A 20,866-nucleotide genomic window follows, 5' to 3' on the forward strand; every position below is an offset into this window, starting at 1 on the left:
GGCTCACTGCAACCTCTGACTCACTGGTTCAAGCGATTCTCCTGCCTCAGCCTCCCAAGTAGCTGGGATTACAGGAACTCACAACCATGCCCAGCTAATTTTTGTATTTTTATTAGAGGCAGGGTTTTACCACATTGGCCAGGATGGTCTCAATTTCCTGACCTCATGATCTGCCTACCTTGGCCTCCCAAAGTGCTGGGATTATAGGTGAGAGCCACTGCGCCTGGCCTATTGTCTTTTCTAAGAGTATATTTACTATGGTCCTTTAGGTTCTTTAGTAAGTAAACTATTTGATAACCCAGATGGATTGTGGATTTTTGAATATTATTTTAAAATAATACACATACTTGGTGTTGATAAGATCATCTTCTTAAATAAAACATGGATGCTTGGGTACGTCAATAATCCTTCCAGGAAGTATTTACATATTCTTGATCTACTGTGATTAAGTTCTTTGTTGGCTAATTGCAAATATACATAACATCCACAACTTTTTAAAGAGTATTATTAAAAGTAATATTTGCTAATATGTGACTTGGTTTTCTTGATTTATGTAAGATGATAGGTCCCTGTTGAGGATGTGAAGTTCTGGACCCTCTTCCAGGAAAAATTCTAACATACTTACATACACAATTTCGCACATCCTATAATTTCAGGAAACTTATAGTTTCCCAAGCTCATCCAAGGACTCTTTAGGTATCTATGGATACTTGACTAAAAGTGTATGATGTAGGGAGTGTAGGAATGTTAGGAATGTTCAAAACAAGAATTCTGTTACCTATACATGATTCTTTCTCATATGGCAGTAAAAGCTATAACAAATTACACAAAGGTAATTATGATTGGTAATTATCAAATATACTGGTTAAAAAAAAAGACAACTTCAGTTTCATAAAGACGAAAGAAACAAAAATACATGATGTAGCTAATTATACAATTAATCTTAAAAACTTCCTAGCAGGATGTTATGTGCCTTTTTATAATTTTAAAAGGTAAAGAACAGTTAAAATAGTGATGGAGAAAATGGAGTGCTCAAGTTGGTCATCTAATACTCATTATTATACAGTTTACAGTTTATTATACTATTTCTATGTGTTGGCAGTGCATTTTATGTGACAATATAAAAAGTAGAATGGGCCGGGTGTAGTGGCTCACGCCTGTATTCCCAGCACTTTGGGAGGCCAAGGTGGGCAGATCTTGAGGTCAGGAGTTCAAGACCAGCCTGGCCAACATGGTGAAACCTTGTCTCTACTAAAAATACGAAAACCAGGCTTGGTGGTGGTTGTCTATAATCCGGGAGGCTGAGGCAGGGAATCACTTGAACCCTGGAGATTGGGGTTGCAGTGGGCCCAGATTATGCCACTGCACTCCAGCAAAAAAAAAAAAAAAAAAAAAGTAATAGAATGTAAGGGGAGGTCTAGGTCAAATATCTCTGTGATCTTTTCACTTATAGTTTGCATTTAGTTAATTACCTTGCCTTTTACTTTTGTGCTGGTGGTGGTTTGGTTTTGTTTTGCTTTTTGAGACTGAGTTTCCCTCTACTGACAGGCTGGAGTAGTGCAGTGGTGCCATCTCGGCTCACTGCAACCTCCGCCTCCTGGGTTCAAGCTATTCTCCTGCCTTTGCCTCCCGAGTAGCAGCGACTACCAGCGCACACCTCCACACCCAGCCAATTTCTGTATTTTTAGTAGAGGCGGGTTTCACCATATTGGCCAGGATAGTCTCCATCTTTTGACCTCATGATCCGCCTGCCTCGGCCTTCCAAAGTGCTGGGATTACAGGCATGAGCCACTGCGCCTGGCCTGGTGGGTGGTTGCTTTTAAAGAATCAATTTGGTGTACAAATCTTTTCATTGTAGGTTTACAGGCACATGCCACCGTGCCCAGGTAATTTTAAAAGATTGTTTTTTAGAGACTAGGTCTTACTATTTTGCCCAGGCTTGCAAACTCCCTTTAAAAGATAGGGAAAGACGGCTGGGCGTAGTAACTCACGCCTCTAATCCCAGCACATTGGGGGGCCAAGGCAGGTGAATAACGAGATCAAGAGATCGAGACCATCCTGGCCAACATGGTGAAACGCCGTATCTACTTAAAATACAAAAATTAGCTGGGCCATGGTGGCGCGTGCATGTAGTCCCAGCTACTCGGGAGGCTGAGGCAAGAGAATCGCTTGAACCCGGAAAGCGGGGGTTGACAGTGAGCCGAGATCCTGCTACTGCACTACAGCCTAGCAACAGAGCTAGAAAAATAATAATAATTAAATAAATAAAAGATATTGAAAGCCGTGTGATTTATTAATTTTATTTTAAATATTAATAAAAGGAATTAATGGAAGAAACTTTACAGTATTATATACATACTGAGTCAGCTATCATTTCCTTTTTCTGATTTTTTTCTACTTGCCATTCTTTCTTGAGATTTTGTAGGTAATCTAAATTGAGTTGTATTTTCTTTTCTTTTTTTTTTTTTTTTTGAGACGGAGTTTCACTCATGTTACCCAGGCTGGAGTGCAATGGCGCGATCTCGGCTCACCGCAACCTCCGTCTCCTGGGTTCAGGCAATTCTCCTGCCTCAGCTTCCTGAGTAGCTGGGATTACAGGCACGCACCACCATGCCCAGCTAATTTTTTGTATTTTTAGTAGAGACGGGGTTTCACCATGTTGACCGGGATGGTCTCGATCTCTTGACCTCGTGATCTACCCGCCTCGGCCTCCTACAGTGCTGGGATTTCAGGCTTGAGCCACCGCGCCCGGCTAACTGAGTTGTATTTTCAAGTACTCTTTTTTTTTTTTTTTTTTTTGAGAGTCTCTTTGTGTCACCCAGGCTGGAGTGCAGTGGCGCCATCTCGACTCACTGCAACCTCCGCCTCCTGAGTTCAAGGGATTCTCCTGCCGCAGCCTCCCGAGCAGTTGGGACTACAGGCGTGTGCTAACACGCCCGACTAAATTTTTGTATTTTTAGTAAAGACAAGGTTTCACCGTATTAGCCAGGATGGTCTTGATCCCCTGACCTAGTGATCCACCCACCTCGGCCTCCCAAAGGCTGGCATTACAGGCGTGACCCATCGCGCCCGGCCCTACTTTTAGAGATTTTTTAAAGTATTGAGTCGTTTAATTCTTTGCTTAAAAATGATGGGGGTTTCATTTTCTGTGTGGCACCACGTGATTTTAAACTAAACTCTTCACTTAGTCATTTGGTTATAACCTCAGCATAGATTGCATAGAATTTAGAGAGGGGAGAAATTATAGCTTTCCTTTCGGACGCCACTGCCTGGTGAGTACAGGCATATGCCACCATTTTTTTTTAGTCGTGACGCGGTTTCTCCATGTTGGTCAGGCTGGTCTCGAACTCCCGACCTCAAGTAATCTGCCCGCTTTGGGCTTCCAAAATGCTGGGATTACAGGCGCGAGCCACTCACTGACCGTGGCCCTGGCTGTTTGTTCTTGTATTAAAGAAGGGCTCTACGTCCTGTTAGGAAAGGGCATAGCTGGCTTGGACCTACCCACTGCCTTTCTCAGGACCTTCACTCGTCCTGTTCCACCGCAGCCCCGCCTCCCCAACGCCGGGTGCGCTGCGGCCTGGCTGCCTCCCAGGCCCCGCCCCCGAGGCGCCACACTCCTCCCCCCCCCACAACTGCGTCTGCGCTCTCACGAAGGGGCGGAGCAGGGCGGTGGCGCGCTGACACCTGGCGGCGGCGGAGGGCGGGCCAAAGGCGAGCGTGGGCTGGGATTGGCTGAGGCGGCGCGGGTGGAGGGGGCAGGAGGGAGGCGGGGAGACGGTTGTGGGGCTGGTGTCGGTGCTGGATCCTGGGCGGTGTGAGGGGCGCGGAGACTGGCTGGGAAGGAGACGGCAGCGGCATGGCGGCCGGGTGTAAGAAGCCCGACCCTCCTCTTCCCCGTTTTCGTCGCCGCCACCGCTGGAGTCACTGGGACCCTCTAGTTTGCGTGTATTAGTTGTAAGCCCGCCGCCCCAGCCCTCCACTCCACGGCCCTCCTGCCTTCAGTCGCCGCAGCCAGCCAGAGCGTCGGCCGGCCGGGTAACACTCTCCTACCCCACCCACCAGCCCGCGGGCCAGGACCATGGAGGACGTGAAGCTGGAGTTCCCTTCCCTTCCGCAGTGCAAAGAAGACGCCGAGGTAAGTCGGCCCCGTGGCTGCCACGCACAGGCCTCTCCTCGTGGCTCCGGCCGAGGGGCGACCCCAGGCCCCAACCGTCGCAGTCTCCACCTTCGCGGGCGCCCTGCCTCCTGTGGGCGTCCCGGGACCTCTGAGGCCGAGCATTCGGCGCCAGTCCCGACTGGGCTCTTCGTTCTCTCTAGACCCCGGGGAGGGGCAGCGTCCGGTGTACTTAAATTTGAGGAGAAGAGAAAAAGCAGTCCCTTAGTCCTTAGGCTTGGCATTCAGGACTGACCTGGAGTAAGGTTCCTCTTTTATGGTCAAAGTAATACGAGAGCGAAGTTGGTTTTCATCTCCGTTTGAGGAATATCGGTGGTGTAAACGATTTACTTGCGGGACACATGGCCCCACATGTGGAATAGACCCAGCGCCTGAAGTTTGGAAGCGCGCCTTCGAAAAGTTTCCCAAAGTTTCTTGTTTGTTTTTAGGCAAAGCTATGACCTGCACAGTAAAGTGTCTCAAAGCTAGCACATCTGAATCTGAGAACTTTAATCAGAAATATTCCTTTTTGGAGGAAAATTAATATTGAAACTAAGATTCTATGTACCTTTTCTCCTGGTTTCTAATTTGTGGTTATTTTTATTCCACCTTACATTCCTGCATGCTGTTTTTACTGAGTTTTTTTTTTCTCCAGCTATTGCTAGTTTAACATTTTACGGCATTGCAGACTACTAAATTAGAATTTTCTGGAGGTTAAATTAACAAGACAAAGAATCTCAGCTATACTTCAGTAGGGTTAAGAAAGAACGTCTAAAATCTCTAGTTATAAATATCTTTAAAGTAGTTGGGAAAATAAAGCCCTATTTTTAGGAGACCAATTTATTCCAAATATTCTATTGAATATCTTCATTTGGGGTTCACATTTTTGTTTGGAGGGCTCTCTTGTGGTATTGATGCTTGACAGTTACATTTGTTTTAAGAGTAGAGACTTTGTTTGTGACTGGGTATTGCCATTGCAAAATGGAGTGCAGTGGTGCCATCTTGGCTCACTGCAGTATCGAACTCTCATGCTCAGGCCATCCCTTCACCTCAGCCTCCCCAGTAGCTAGGACTACAGGCGGGAGCTACCACGCCCGGCTAATTTTTTTTTTTTCTTTTTTTGTAGAGATGGGGTTGTTGCTCAGGCTGGCCCCCAACTCTTGGCCCTTAAGATCCTCTCGCCTTGTCCTCCCAAAGGGTTGGTTGTGAGCCACCATACCTGGCCCAAGAATATACTCTTAAATGAGAAAAAGGGAGGTCATGTTTAGGCTAGTTATTAAAATGAATTTATACTTAACATGCAATAATGTGAATGAGGAGTATGCTTTTATTTACTTATTTTTGCGATGGAGTTTTGCTCTTGTTGCCCAGGCTGGAGTGCAATGGCTCACTGCAACCTCCACCTCTCTGGCTCAAACGATTCTCCTTCCTCAGCCTCCCAAGGAGCTGGGATTACAGGCACCTGCCACCACACCTGGCTAATTTTTGTATTTTTAGTAGAGACGGTTTCACCATGTTGGCCAGGCGGGTCTCCGACACCTGACCTCAAGTGATGTGCCCGCCTTGGCCTCACAAAGTGTTGGGATTACAGGCGTGAGCCACTGAGCCTGGACAAAAAGCTTTATACACCAAACTGATTATTTAAAAAGAATATAGCTGGCCAGGTGCAGGGGCTCACGCCTGTAATCTCAACACATTTTTTGAGGCCCAGGTGGGTGGATCACAAGGTTGGGCATTGGAGACCAGCCTGGCCAACATAGTGAAACCCTGTCTTTACTAAAAATACGAAAAAAAAAAAAAAATTAGCCAGATGTGGTGGCGGGCACCTGTAATCCCAGCTACTTGGTAGCCTGAGGCAGGAGAATTGCTTGAATCTGGGAGGCGGAAGTTGCAGTGAGCCGAGATTGCACCACTGCAGGCCAGCCCAGGTGACAGTGTGAAACTGTCTCAAAAAAGAAGAATTTATTTGTCTTGTCTGTGTGGGACTGTTCAAAACACACTCTATGCTGCCAGATGTGTGGGGATTTTTCCACACCAAGCAATTTTTCAAGCAGGCATGAACTGGATGTCCCATAATTCAATTCTGACACATGCGTACCAGAAGTTAGTCAGATCCCACAGATTAGTGGTTCAGTCCCACAAGACTGCCCCCAACTTCAGATGTTAATCACAAGTAGTAGGTTGTCACCTATACTCCTGACTGACTGACTGAAAATCAGGGTTCCCATTACCCCTTCCTTGGTTCAGTTAACTTGCTGGAGTGGTTTACAGGGCTCAGGGAAGTACATTTACTGGTTTATTTAAAGGATGTTACAAAAGATGCAGTCAACAGCCAGAAGGAAGAGATGAATATGGCAAGTCATGGGGGAAGGAGTGTACACCACCAGTGTACACTTGGTAGCGGGTTGTGACTGCAAGTTGTCCAGGTTCTTGGGGTTTTAAACAAAGAATTGGACAAAACACCCAGCAAAGCAAAGAAAGAATGAATCAACAAAAGAATGAAGGCAGGGATTTGTTGTAAACAAAAGTACACTCCACAGTGTGGGAGCAGCTGGAGCAGACTCAGTTTACAGAATCTTCTTGGGTCCAGATACCCCCAGAAGTTTCCCATTGACCACTTTGTGGTCACCTCATGTAAATGAAGTGGTGGATTGCAATTGGTCAAGGGTGAAGTTACAAAGTTATACTTCTATGCAAAGGAAGACACCCACCTCATCAGTCTTCTTGATTGTAGACAGCAACCATTCAGAGACTAGAGTGAAGTTATAAAGTTGCAAACAAAGGCTCCACTCATCAGTCTGATTTCTTAAGAACAGCCAATTTTCCATCTGCCATGGGGAAAAGTGGCAGGTTTGCAAAGGGAGTAGCCTCTGGTCCTTTTGTTACTTAGGTGTGGAAAGTTAGGATTTTCCTTTCAATTTAGTTCTGGGAAGTCTGGGTGAAACAGCCTTAGGTTCCCTGCCTCCAGACCCTATTCACCTGCCTAGCTAGCACCTCCAATGTGTTCATCCAGAAGCTCAACTAATCTTATTAAACAGTTTTCATAAAACTTCATCTCCAGCCCCTCCCGTAGGTGTGTGTGGTTAAGACCGAGAGTTCAACCCTCTAGTCACATGGTCTTTCTGGTGACTGGCCCCCACCTGAAATCACATCATTAGCATAATCAGGTTTGATCAAAAGTGGCTCATGAATAACCAAAGACACTGCTGTTACTCAGAAAATTCCAAGAGTTTTAGGAGGCCTGTGACAGGAAGCGCAGAGAAAGACCATGTGTTTCATATTGTATCATAGGGATAAAGATAATGCTTAAAGCCTAATGGCTAATGGTGCAAGTATTGTCTGCTGAAAGCCAATTCATTCCATATTTCCTTTGTTTTTTTTGAGACCAAGTCTCACTCAGTTGCCCAGGCTGGAGTGCAGTGGTGTGATCTCAGCTTATTATAATCTCTGCTGCCCAAGTTCAAGGGATTCTCCTGCCTCAGCCTCCTGTGTAGCTGGGACTACAGGCAGGCGCCACCATGCCCAACTAGTTTTTTTGTATTTTTAGTAGAGAAGGGGTTTCCCCTGTTGCCCAGGCTGGTCTTACCAAACTCCTAACCTCAAGCAACCTGCCTGCTTCGGCATCCCAAAGTGCTGGGATTACAGAGCCTGGCTTTATAATGTATTTCGATTCTTCATTTCAATTCACTATAATTACTTTTACCTTTTTCTAACTTTTAAAATATTTTTTGTCTTTTAACATTGGGATTTTGTTTTATTTTGCAACTTCTTTATATTGGTCTGCATTTCAAAAACAAAGTGAAGTCTCTGTCTTGTGATGTGTGTTAAAATAATTGAACTAGATAAGAATGTTAGGCCAAGTAAGATGTAGGAAAGGCTCTTTGATAAGCATTTGGCATTTTAGATCAGAGGTGGCAAGTACCCATCACATAGCATTCATCTTTTATCCATTTCAGATATTATTTGTTTATCAGACACTCTTCTTCCTGAGTCTTGGACCACACAATGTTTTAGTTATCTATTGTCAGTTGATTAGAGTTGGCATGAGAAACAAAAAAATCTACTGACGTCTCTTAGAAGATCAGTTTTTGGAAGAATCTTCTGGAATATCTATTCTGTTCTTTAGTGAGCAATTTCATCAATTATATGAAGTAACATAATAATTCCGGAAGCCCAGTTAAAGAATGCCTTAAGCTTTGTTTCTTGTTCACTTAAATTTTCAGATGTTTGTGAAGCCACACAAGTCTGGTATTTTTATAAAATGTTCTTAAAAGAATAATGTAACTTTAAAAAATCTGCATACTTGTAAGTCACATCTTTAGCCTTTAATTGGGTGACTTTTTAAATAATGTTATTTACTTTTATTCTTTGTTTTCCTCCCATTTTAAAGGAGTGGACCTACCCTATGAGACGAGAGATGCAGGTATGGTAACCTTTTGTTTGTTCAAACCAACCTGTTATTATCATAAAAACAAACTTAGTTTACAGGATCTGAGACCTGCTGATGCATGATCTATAGGTTCATCATTATGTCTTTTAAATAATTAATTATTTTAAATATTTAAGCTTAATCTTGGATCTTAAAAAGATGAGAAATTAGGAAGAGGAACGCAGTAATAGGTATATGTGCTTAATGAGTCACTTTCTTTTTCCTCACGTGAAAATTGGATTTCTTTTGAAAGCGATTAGCTTTATTTGTCTAGATAAGGAGGTTGACTGTACAACAAATAAGTGTTGTTCATTTTGTGTCTGATTTTCAATCAGCTTCCATAATTAAGTCTTTCAGAAGATCAAATGGAATACTTTCAGTTTGGAATGAATTAAATGATAGCTAACCATCATAGCAGTTCATTTTCTTTTGCATTTCGTACAAATTACAGTCAACTCCGTTTGCCCCAGGATTAAGCAGTATCTTGTTGCTGGGAATTCCTTGACTTCTAAAAATCTGTTTCTTTATCTTTTAATGAAAATTCACTTTGAAAAAATATATGAGCACCTATGAGGCATTTACTTGGTGCTGTGAGGAATGCAAAGATGACTAAATGTGAGAAATCAGTCATGGATACAAATAATTATGACTCATAGAACTGAACTGTAAAATTACTATTAGTATCTAGGGCGTGACATATCTGGACTGAAAGCTTTCTATATTGAATTTACATAGAATAAGTTTGAATTCATCATCTGGAAGGTACATATTTAAATTGTTGAAACTTTCTCAACAGGCACATATTTGAGTTTGGACTTTTTATGTTACATTAAGAATTTGCTTCTATTAACTATAGATAATAGTTTTAGGTTGGGCACGGGAGTTCATGTCTGTAATTCCAGCAGTTTGGGAGGCTGAGGCAGAAGGATTGCTTGCATCTAGAAGTTCCTAACCATCCTGGGCAACATAGTGAGACCTCATCTCTATTTTTAAAGAAAAAAAAAAAGATGAAAAAAAATAGATAATAGTTCCAATCTTGTTGTATCTTGTTCTGCTTTTGATTTGGCCAAATATGGTTTTGTGTAGGTCCAAAGGGATGATTTCCTTTATGCCTATTTTATTTCTAGATTATAGCAGAAAATAGAAGTAAAATTTAAAATATTTTATTGATCTAAAATGCAACATTACGATATGCTAATTCCAACCTTTTTTTTTTTTTTTTTGAGACGGAGGCTCGCTCTGTTGCCAGGGTGGAATGCAGTGGCATGATCTTGGCACACTGCAACCTCTGTCTTCTGGGTTCAAACGATTCTTCCGCCTCAGCCTCCTGAGTAACTGGGACTACAGGCGTGCACCTCCACTCCCAGCTAATTTTTGTATTTTTAGTAGAAATGGGGTTTTACCGTGTTGGCCAGGATGATCTCTTGACATTGTGATCCGCCCACCTGAGCCTCCCAAAGTGCTGGGATTACAGGCATGAGCCACTGCACCTGGCCAATAACAAACTTTAAGCAAATTATTTTAACAACTATGAAAACACCCCACAAATTCAGTTATGTGGTACATATTTTTATAGATTTAAATTGCTAATAGTAAATATCTCAATTTTTTTTTTCTAGGAAATTTTACCTGGATTGTTCTTAGGCCCATATTCATCTGCTATGAAAAGCAAGGTATGTTAGATTCACCAAGAGAGACTTTTGTTAACAAACTTTTCTTGGGTAAGTTCTTGACTAATAAAGAGTTTTATTTTAGGGAGCATCAACAAATACTGTCTGTTATCAGTAATTATCACTCTGGAGTACCTTCCTCTTTCCTGATTTTACTAGACCAGTAGTTCTCAAGTGTTTTACCACAAAGCACAGAGTTTTTGTTTTTTTCTCATGAAATTCATATTTGTGAAAGATTTATCTAACAGTTGACCGTTAATAACTTATTTACTCTCTAAAATACTAGACATCTGTAATTGCTAATATAGCTTCAGAACAATATGAGATATAAAGCCCAAAATAAGGAATTTCAATGTTTAGTTAAGCCTTCCTTATCAAGGGTAAGACTGTTTGAATAAACTGAAAGTGATTCACCTTAGTTCTGTTTGCCAGCCAGACTTTAGAGGTCTGATTGGTATTCCTGATCTGAAATTTTAAACTTTTGAGCACCAATATGTCACTCGAAGGAAACCCTCATTGGAGTATTTCATATTTCAGATATTTGGATTAGGGACGCTCAACCAGTAAATATAATGCAAATATACAAAACAAAGAAAAAAATCCAAACTCTGAAATACTTCTGGTCCCAGGCATTTTAGATAGGGGATATTCAACCTGTATTCTCCATAGTCGAACTTTAATGGACTTACTCAGTTGCAGTTAAAATAGGTAGATCTCATTTTAATAAATATAGCAGTGTTCTTGCCACAAATGAAGATTCAATGCTACTAATTCTCTTTGAGTTACAACGTGAAATATATACAAATGTCTTTCCCCAATACTTTGCCTGTTCAGAAGTCAGTATAGTTAAATTGTATTTGATGTCTCCGTAATATAATTTGATGTTCTTAGGAATTTAAGCGGGGTGGGAGTTTTAAAAAGTCATTCGTTTTGAAACTAGAAGGTTGTTTTCATTGTTGAGACAGGGGTAAAAGTAAACCCTGGTCATCTTGATGACTCTGCTTAGTTGGAAAGACAGGGAGTTAATAAAAATAAGTTCTAGGGAAAGGATAGGACAAGTAACTGTAGGCATAGCTGTAATTTATTTTGTAAAAGGCAGATATAAACAAGGTTTTTGTCCATATAATTTGCTATTCACCAAGTACTAGTGCTCCAGATGGTTTTATATAATTTACTTTTTAAAAATTCCATTGTACCTTATAAATATATTTACAGTATTTATCACATTAAATGTCATTATTTGTTTAAAAGTCTGTCTCCTCAATAGGAATCTCAGGAAGGCAAATTGCATGAGGCCAGTAGTTCAAGACCAGCCTGGCCAACATGGCAAAACCCCGTTTCTACTAAAAATACAAAAATTAGCTGGGCAGGTGGTAAATGAATTTTGTGTTTAAACTGATCCTATCCCCAAGACATCTTAGTATGTATATGTAAATACTTCAAAATCTGAAATCTGAAACACTTCTGGTCCTATCTTGGGGCCAACATTTTGCATAAGGGATACTCAACCTGAATGGAATATAATAAGATGTTATCGAAGTTGCCATTTTTAACTTTAGGAGATTTTTAAATTTTATTTTTGAAACAGAGGCTTGCCCTTTCGTCCAGGCTGGAGTGCAGTGGCACAATCTCAGCTCACTGCAACCTCTGCCTCCCAGGTTCAAACGATTCTACTTGAGGAGAATTTTTAAATGGTGAAAGGTTAATTAGATTTTGTGGAGCATGTAAATTAATTCCGACTCGTAAAGTATACTGGGAGAGGCAAGGAATAGTCTAGAGATTTGGGCCCAGGTACTGTTGTTAACGAGGTCAGTGATGTCCAATATTTGTAATGTAACTGTTTTATGTCTTAGTAGTCCCCTCTAAAGAATAAAGATTGCAGTCAATATATATAATAACTACTGTTTATTAAACACTTGCTCTGTGTCTCAGGTGCTATGCCAAATATCTTACATAAAGGTTCCATCAAGCTCTAAAATTATAGATATGAAATATCCCTGTTAACCTTTTTAGGACATTAGTGTATTAATCTTGAATCTTTGAAATATCTTGCTGCCTACTTCAGGTATATTCTAAAATTAGCTTTAATCCGCCGGAATTAAGCAGAGGTGTGGGTTCTATGTATTTTCAAACATCTGTGTTATAATAAGATGTTTTGTATTTTGAAATGTTTATCTTCCCTGTCCTCCCTCCCCTGGCTTTTTTTTTTTTTTACAGCTACCTATACTACAGAAACATGGAATAACCCATATAATATGCATACGACAAAATATTGAAGCAAACTTTATTAAGCCAAACTTTCAACAGTTATTTAGGTAAGAAATATTGTTATAATTTGTAAAACACTAAAGGAAGTTTCATTTCAGGTTTTGTACATTCAGTTTTTTCTGTACCTATCTCGTTTGTAAAGATGGGTCACACAGTACATAGTTTTTAAAAAATAAATCCTGCTTAAAATACTTAAATAATTTATGCCCATAATGTAGGATTCTTTTTTTATTTTTTATTTATTTTTTTATTTTATTGCATTTTAGGTTTTGGGGTACATGTGAAGAACATGCAAGATTGTTGCATAGGTACACATGTGGCAGTGTGATTTGCTGCCCTTCTCCCCATCACCTATATCTGGCATTTCTCCCCATGCTATCTCTCCCCATCTCCCCACCCCCCACTGACCCTCCCCTATTTTCCCCCAACAGACCCAAGTGTGTAATGCTTCCCTCCCTGTGTCCATGTGTTCTCATTGTTCAACACCCGCCTATGAGTGAGAACATGCGGTGTTTGATCTTCTGCTCTTGTGTCAGTTTGCTGAGAATGATGCTTTCCAGGTTCATCCATGTCCCTACAAAGGACACAAACTCATCGTTTTTGATGGCTGCATAATATTCCATGGTGTATATGTGCCACATTTTCCCTGTCCAGTCTATCATCGATGGGCATTTGGGTTGGTTCCAGGTCTTTGCTATTGTAAACAGTGCTGCAGTGAACATTCATGTGCACGTGTCCTTATAGTAGAACAATTTATAATCCTTTGGATATGTAACCAGTAATGGGATTGCTGGGTCAAATGGAATTTCTATTTCTAGGTCCTTGAGGAGTCGCCACACTGTCTTCCACAATGGTTGAACTAATTTACACTCCTACCGACAGTTTAAAAGGGTTCCTATTTCTCCACATCCTCTCCAGCATCTGTTGTCTCTAGATTTTTTAATGATCGCCATTCTAACTGGCGTGAGATGGTATCTTTGATTTGCATTTCTCTGATGACCAGTGATGATGAGCATTTTTTCATATGTTTGTTGGCCTCACGTATGTCTTCCTTTGTAAAGTATCTGTTCATATCCTTTGCCCACTTTTGAATGGGCTTGTTTGTTTTTCCTCTTGTAAATCTGTTTTAGTTCTTTGTAGATTCTGGATATCAGCCCTTTGTCAGATGGGTAAACTGCAAAAATTTTTTCCCATTCTGTTGGTTGCCGATTCACTCTAATGACTGTTTCTTTTGCTGTGCAGAAGCTGTGGAGTTTGATTAGGTCCCATTTGTTTATATTTTGGCTTTTGTTGCCAATGCTTTTGGTGTTTTGGTCATGAAGTCCTTGCCTACGCCTATGTCCTGAATGGTTTTGCCTAGATTTTCTTCTAGAGTTTTTATGGTGTTAGGTCTTATGTTTAAGTCTTTAATCCATCTGGAGTTAATTTTAGTGTAAAGTGTCAGGCAGGGGTCCAGTTTCTGCTTTCTGCACATGGCTAGCCAGTTTTCCCAACACCATTTATTAAACAGGGAATCCTTTCCCCATTGCTTGTTTTTGTCAGGTTTGTCAAAGATCAGATGGTTGTAGATATGTTGTGTTGCCTCCAAGGCCTCTGTTCTGTTCCATTGGTCTATATCTCTGTTTTGGTACCAGTACCATGCTGTTTTGATTACTGTAGCCTTGTAGTATAGTTTGAAGTCTGGTAATGTGATGCCTCCCGCTTTGTTCTTTTTGCTTAGAATTGACTTGGCTATGCGGGCTCTCTTTTGGTTCCATATGAAGTTTAAGGTGGTTTTTTCCACTTCTGTGAAGAAGGTCATTGGTAGCTTGATGGGGATAGCATTGAATCTGTAAATTACATTGGGCAGTATGGCCATTTTCACAATTTGATTCTTCCTAACCATGAACATGGAATGTTTCTCCATCTGTTTGTGTCCTCTCTTATTTCGTTGAGCAGTGGCTTGTAGTTCTTCTTGAAGAGGTCTTTTACATTCCTTGTTAGTTGTATTCCTAGGTATTTTATTCTCTTTGTGGCAATTGTGAATGGTAGTTCGTTCTTGATTTGGCTCTCATTAAGTCTGTTATTGATGTATAGGAATGCATGTGATTTTGGCACATTGATTTTGTATCCTGAGACTTTGCCGAAGTTGCTTATCAGTTTCAGGAGATTTTGGGCTGAGACGATGGGGTCTTCTAGATATACAATCATGTCGTCTGCAAATAGAGACAATTTGACTTCCTCCTTTCCTATTTGAATACCCTTTATTTATTTTTCTTGCCTGATTGATCTGGCTAGAACTTCCAGTACTATATTGAATAGGAGTGGTGAGAGAGGGCATCCTTGTCTAGTGCCAGATTTCAAAGGGAATGCTTCCAGTTTTTGCCCATTCAGTATGATATTGGCTGTTGGTTTGTCGTAAATAGCATTTACTATTTTGAGATACGTTCCATCAATACCTAGCCTATTGAGGGTTTTTAGCATAAAGGGCTGTTGAATTTTGTCAAAGGCCTTCTCTGCATCAATTGAGATAATCGTGGTTTTTGTCTTTGGTTTTGTTTATGTGGTGAATTACATTTATAGACTTGCATATGTTGAACCAGCCTTGCATCCCGGGGATGAAGCCTACTTTATCATGGTGGATAAGCTTTTTAATGTGCTGTTGCAATCGGCTTGCCAGTATTTTATAGAAGATTTTTGCGTCTATGTTGATCATGGATATTGGCCTGAAGCTTTCTTTTCTTGTTGAGTCTCTGCCGGGTTTTGGTATCAGGATGATGTTGGTCTCATAAAATGATTTGGGAAGGATTCCCTCTTTTTGGATTGTTTGGAATCATTTCAGAAGGAATGGTACCAGCTCCTCTTTGTATGTCTGGTAGAATTTGCCTGTGAACCCGCCTGGACCTGGGCTTTTTTTGGGTGGTAGGTTCTTAATTGCTGCCTCAACTTCAGACCTTGTTATGGGTCTGTTCAGGGTTCTGGCTTCTTCCTGGTTTAGGCTTGGGAGGAGACAAGTGTCCAGGAATATATCCATTTCTTCCAGGTTTACTAGTTTATGTGCGTAGAGTTGTTTGTAATAATCTCTGATGATGGTTTGAATTTCTGTGGAATCTGTGGTGATATCCCCTTTTGTAATTTTTTATTGCATCAATTTGGTTATTCTCTCTTTTTTATTAATCTGGCTAGTGGTCTGTCTATTTTGTTGATCTTTTCGAAAAACCAGCTTCTGGATTTATTGATTTTTTTGAAGGGTTTTTTTTGTGTCTCTATCTCCTTCACTTCTGCTCTGATCTTAGCTATTTCTTGTCTTCTGCTAGGTTTTGAGTTTTTTTGATCTTGCTCCTCTAGCTCTTTCAATTTTGACGACAGGGTGTCAATTTTAGATCTCTCCTTTCTTCTTATGTGGGCATTTATTGCTATATACTTTCCTCTAGAGACTGCTTTAAATATGTCCCAGAGATTCTGGTATGTTGTGTCTTCATTCTCGTTGGTTTTGAAGAACATCTTTATTTCTGCCTTCATTTCATTGTTTATCCAGTCAACATTCAAAAGTCAGTTGTTCAGTTTCCATGAAGCAGTGCGGTTCTTAGTGTCTGCATTCTGAGTTGTAACTTGATTGCACTGTGGTCTGAGAGACTGTTATGATTTCCGCTCTTTTGCATTTGCTGAGGAGTGATTTACTCCCAGTTATGTGGTCAATTTTAGAGTAGGTGTGATGTGGTGCTGAGAAGAATGTATATTCTGTGGATTTGGGGTGGAGAGTTCTGTAAATGTCTATTAGGTTAGCTTGGTCCAGGTCTGAGTTCAAGTCCTGGATATCCTTGTTAATTTTCTATCTGGTTGATCTGTCTAATATTGACAATGGGGTGTTAAAGTCTCCCACTATAATTGTGTGGGAGTCTAAGTCTCTTTCTAAGTCATTAAGAACTTGGCTTATGTATCTGGGTGCTCCTGTATTGGGTGCATATATATTTAGGATCGTTAGCTCTTCTTATTGCATTGATCCTTTTACCATTATGTAATGTCCTTCTTTGTCTCTTTTGATCTTTGTTGCTTTAAAGTCTGTTTTATCAGAGATGAGAATTGCAACTCCTTCTTCTTTTTGCTCTCCATTTTGAGCATCCCTTTATTTTGGTAAATCTTCCTCCATCCCTTTATTTTGAGCCTTTGTGTATCCTTGCATGTGAGATGGGTTTCCTGGATACAGCACACCGATGGGTTTTGGCTTTTTATCCAATTTGTCAGTCTGTGTCTTTTGATTGGGGCATTTAGTCCATTTACATTTATGGTTAACATTGTTATTTGTGAATTTGATACTGCCATTTTGGTGCTAGCTGGCTATTTTGCCCATTAGTTGATGCAGATTCTTCATTGTGTTGATGCTCTTTACCATTTGGCATGTTTTTGGAGTGGCTGGTACTGGTTGTTCCTTTATATGCGTAGAGCCTTTTTCAGGAGCTCTTGTAAAGCAGGCCTGGTGGTGATGAAATCTCTGAGTACTTGCTTGTTCGCAAAGGATTTTATTTTTCCTTCACTTATGAAGCTTAGTTTGGCTGGATAGGAGATTCTGGGTTGAAAGTTCTTTTCTTTAAGGATGTTGAATATTGGCCCCCACTCTCTTCTGGCTTGTAGGATTTCTGCTGAGAGGTCTGCTGAAAGTCTGATGGGCTTCCCTTTGTGGGTAACCCGACCTTTCTCTCTGGCTGACCTTAGTATTTTCTCCTTCATTTCAACCCTGGTGAATCTGACGATTATGTGCCTTGGGGTTGCTCTTCGTGAGGAATATCTTTGTGGTGTTCTCTGTATTTCCTGTTTCCTGGACTTGAATATTGACCTGCCTTGCTAGGTTGGGAAGTTTTCCTGGATAATATCCTGAAGAGTGTTTTCCAGCTTGGATTCATTCTCTTTGTCGCATTCAGGTACACCTATGAAACGTAGATTAGGTCTTTTCACGTAGTCCCACATTTCTTGGAGACTTTGTTCATTCCTTTTTACCCCTTTTTCTTTAATCATGCCTTCTCGTTTTATTTCATTGAGTTGATTTTCGACCTCTGATATCCTTTCTTCTGCTTGGTCAATTCGGCTGTTGAAACTTGTGCATGCTTTGCGAAGTTCTTGTGTTGTGTTTTTCAACTCCATCAATTCACTTACATTCCTTTCTAATTTATCTATTTTCATTAGCATTTCATCAAATATTTTTTCAACGTTCTTAGTTTCTTTGCACTGGGTTAGAACATGTTCTTTTATTTCACAGAAGTTTCATACTACCCACCTTCTGAAGTCTGATTCTGTCATTTCATCACACTCATTCGCCATCCAACCTTGTTCCCTTGCTGGTGAGGAGTTGTGATCCCTTGTAGGAGGAGAGGTGTTCTGGTTTCAGGTGTTTTCATCCCTTTTGTGCTGGTTTCTTCCCATCTTTATGGATTTATCTTCCTGTCGTCTTTGTAGTTGTTGACTTTCAGATTGCTGACTTTCAGATTGGGTCTCCTGAGTGGACATTCTGTTTGTTGATGATGAAGTTATTTCTGTTTCTTAGTTTTCCTTCTAACAGTGTGGCCCCTCTGCTGTAGGACTGCTGCTCTAGGCCCTGCTTGCCTGGGGATCGCCTGCAGCAGCTGCAGAACAGTAAGGGTTGCTACCAGTTTCTTCTGCTATGTTTGTCCTAGAAGGATACCTGCCAAATGTCAGTCTGATCTCTCCTTTTTGAGGTGACTCTTTGGATATACAGGGGTCAGAGAGCTGCTTGAGGAGGCAGTCTGTCCTTTATAGGGGCTCAAGTGCTGAGCTGTGAGCTCCGTTGTTCATTCAGAGCTGCTCAGCAGGTACGTTTAGGTCTGCTGCAGCAGAACTCATAAACCGCTTTTTGTTCCCAGGTGCTCTGTCCCAGGGAGTTAGGGCTTTATGAGTTTCCGTTGTGCTGCTGCCTTTTTTTTTTTTTTTTTTTTTTTTTTTTTTTTTTGGGCAGCCCTGCCCAGCAAGGAGGCAGCCTGGTCACAGTCTGCCTGCAGAGGCTTTGCCAAGCTGCTGTGGGCTCCGCCCAGCTGCCCTGTGAACTTCCCTGCAGTTTTGTTTATATTGGTGTAGTTAGAACTGCCTCAGCAATGGTGGCCGGCCTGTGCATTGGCGGACTCTCTCTGTAATGGCAGGTTGCCTTGGCAACGACAGGCAGCCTCAGCAATGGCGTCGTAGTGGTGGAGTGCCTCCCTTGGTAATGGCGGACGCCCCTCCCCCACAGAGCTGGATCCTCCTGGGTTCAGCTGCGCTTGCTGTGAAACTCTCAATCCAGAGAGTTTCTGATTGCTGTTCTTTTGTGGGGGTGGGACCGAGCCTGATCACCTTGCTCCCTGCCTCCGAGCCTTTTTTTTTTTTTTTTAAGTTGAATAGTCGAGTCTATCCCCGTCGCCTGTTGAAATGGCGCCGGGATCTGTTTGATTTCCCGAGAGGCGACTCACTGCACCGGCTTAAACAGCGGTGCTGAGATTCGTGGCGCTTTTTTTTTTTTGCCCAGGAATCTCCTGGCCTGGCTCCCTGTTCAGTCCCTTCTTTAATCAATGAATGGGCGACTTCCCAGGTCTCCAATCGCCAGCCAAAAGGGCACCCGGACCAGTGCATTTTGTACAAAGAACTGCCAGCCAGGGCGCCGACAAAGCAGCCGCGCGGGGCAAAGCAGCCGCTCCGACCAAAAGAACCGCACCGGCCACAACTGCCGTGCTGGCGACCTGTGGGGCACCTCCGCCTGGGAATCTCCTGGTCCGAGGGCAATAAAAATGTGGTGTCCACTCACCCTCTGCACTTTCTCTGGGAGCTGCAACTCCGAGCTGTTCCTAAACCGCCATCTTGGATCTCCTTCCCACCCATAGTGTAGGATTCCAAAAGTTCAAAAGAATGTGTATTGTCAAGAAGTTTCTGGGAAAGTAAAAAAAAAATAAGCATTTAAAAATAACATATACTAAAAAGTAGGTTTCAGTGTACATTATTTTATCTCTTGAGAGATAAAGGAATTGAGTAGGGGATAGAAATAGGGAAGCCAGTATCTACTGTTACCTCTTTATTGAGTAGCTTTCCAGTTATAGATAACTTCTGTTTTTTACATTGGCTTTTTAAAATTATTTTTTACTTTATATTTTTTGGAGATTGGTTCATACCAGTACTTATATCTAACTGCTTTATTTTTAGGTTGCATTGTAATCCGCTGTATGGTTATACTAAAATTTACTCAGTCTGTTCGACATTTAGATTGTTTCTGGCCTTATACTAGTATGTATAGCATATAGTGACTATCATTGTACATATTATTCAATTTGTATGTGAGCACACTGATAGGACAAATTTGTAGAATTGCTGTATGTAAGATAATGGACATTTTAAATTTTGATAGATGTCACAGATTACTTTGCAGTGAGTTGTTTCAGTTTACATTGCCACTATCAAGTGTATGAGAGTCACTCTTTGCTTGATATCTCCCAAGATGGAATTATAAAACATTTTTAATTTCTCCCAAGTTTAATGGAGTAAAAATGGTATCTCATTTGTTTTTCTTATTTATCTTACAGATTCAGTTGAGCATGTAATGGTTTTTAATGTTCTTTATTTTAACTTTGTTTTTAAAATAGAGTATATTGCGCATGGTACAGAAGTGAAAGGATATGTAAATGTATGTTGAAAGTTACTCTACTTCCTCCTCTAAACCCAAGCCCCCTCACTCCTCTCCTGGGAGGCAGCTTCTTCTTTGAATATCTATGTAAAAGTATATATGTTAAAAATTTTATTTTAGCCTGGGTGCGGTGGCTCACGCCTGTAATCCCAACACTTTGGGAGGCCGAGGTCGGCAGATCACCTGAGGTCAGCAGTTTGAGACCAGCCTGGCCAACATGGCGAAACCCTGTCTCTACTAAAAATACAAAAATTAGCTGGGCGTGGTGGCAAATGCCTGTAATCCCAGCAGCTTGGGAGACTCAGGCAGGAGAATCTCTTGAACCTGGGAGGTGGAGGTTGAGGTGAGATGAGATTGCGCTGCTGCACCGCAGCCTGGGCGACAGAGCAAGACTCCATCTCAGAAAAAAAAAAAAAAATTTTAATGCTCTGCTTTATTTATAAAATGAAATCAGTCTGTAAATATCTGTAAATACAAGATAGATATTCTAAAATATATTGTGTGAACATAGAATACTGTTTGTGAAAAAGAATGAAATATATGTGTTTGGATTTGGGCTGATCTCCAGGATAATACAGTATACGAACAAAGCAGGGTGTGGAACAATGTATGTATTCCCAATGTGTTGAGGGGAAAAAACATATATTTTCCTTCGTAGAAACAGTCACTATGAAGTTTCTAGTCGGTTGGTCCAGAAATTTTCAAAGTAT

General features: G+C 41.2%; 1 protein-coding gene across 2 annotated transcripts in view; it reads left to right on the forward strand.

Annotated features, from left to right (window-relative positions):
- Positions 1-3,752: 3,752 nt before the first annotated feature.
- STYX (serine/threonine/tyrosine interacting protein) overlaps positions 3,753-20,866 on the forward strand; it is a 49,995-nt gene continuing 32,881 nt past the window's right edge. Inside the window, exons 1-4 of one of the 2 annotated variants that reach the window (XM_032251080.1) lie at positions 3,753-4,135; positions 8,544-8,576; positions 10,202-10,255; positions 12,470-12,567. In XM_032251080.1, the coding sequence (XP_032106971.1) occupies positions 4,079-4,135; positions 8,544-8,576; positions 10,202-10,255; positions 12,470-12,567 (242 nt within the window). In that variant the 5' untranslated portion in view covers positions 3,753-4,078. The remainder of the gene's footprint in view (positions 4,136-8,543; positions 8,577-10,201; positions 10,256-12,469; positions 12,568-20,866) is intronic. The other variant, XM_032251081.1, reaches the window with a different exon arrangement.

The sequence above is a fragment of the Sapajus apella genome, unplaced genomic scaffold, assembly GCF_009761245.1.
Source record: "Sapajus apella isolate SASKATOON/1434 unplaced genomic scaffold, GSC_monkey_1.0 scaffold74, whole genome shotgun sequence".
NCBI lineage: Eukaryota > Metazoa > Chordata > Mammalia > Primates > Cebidae > Sapajus > Sapajus apella.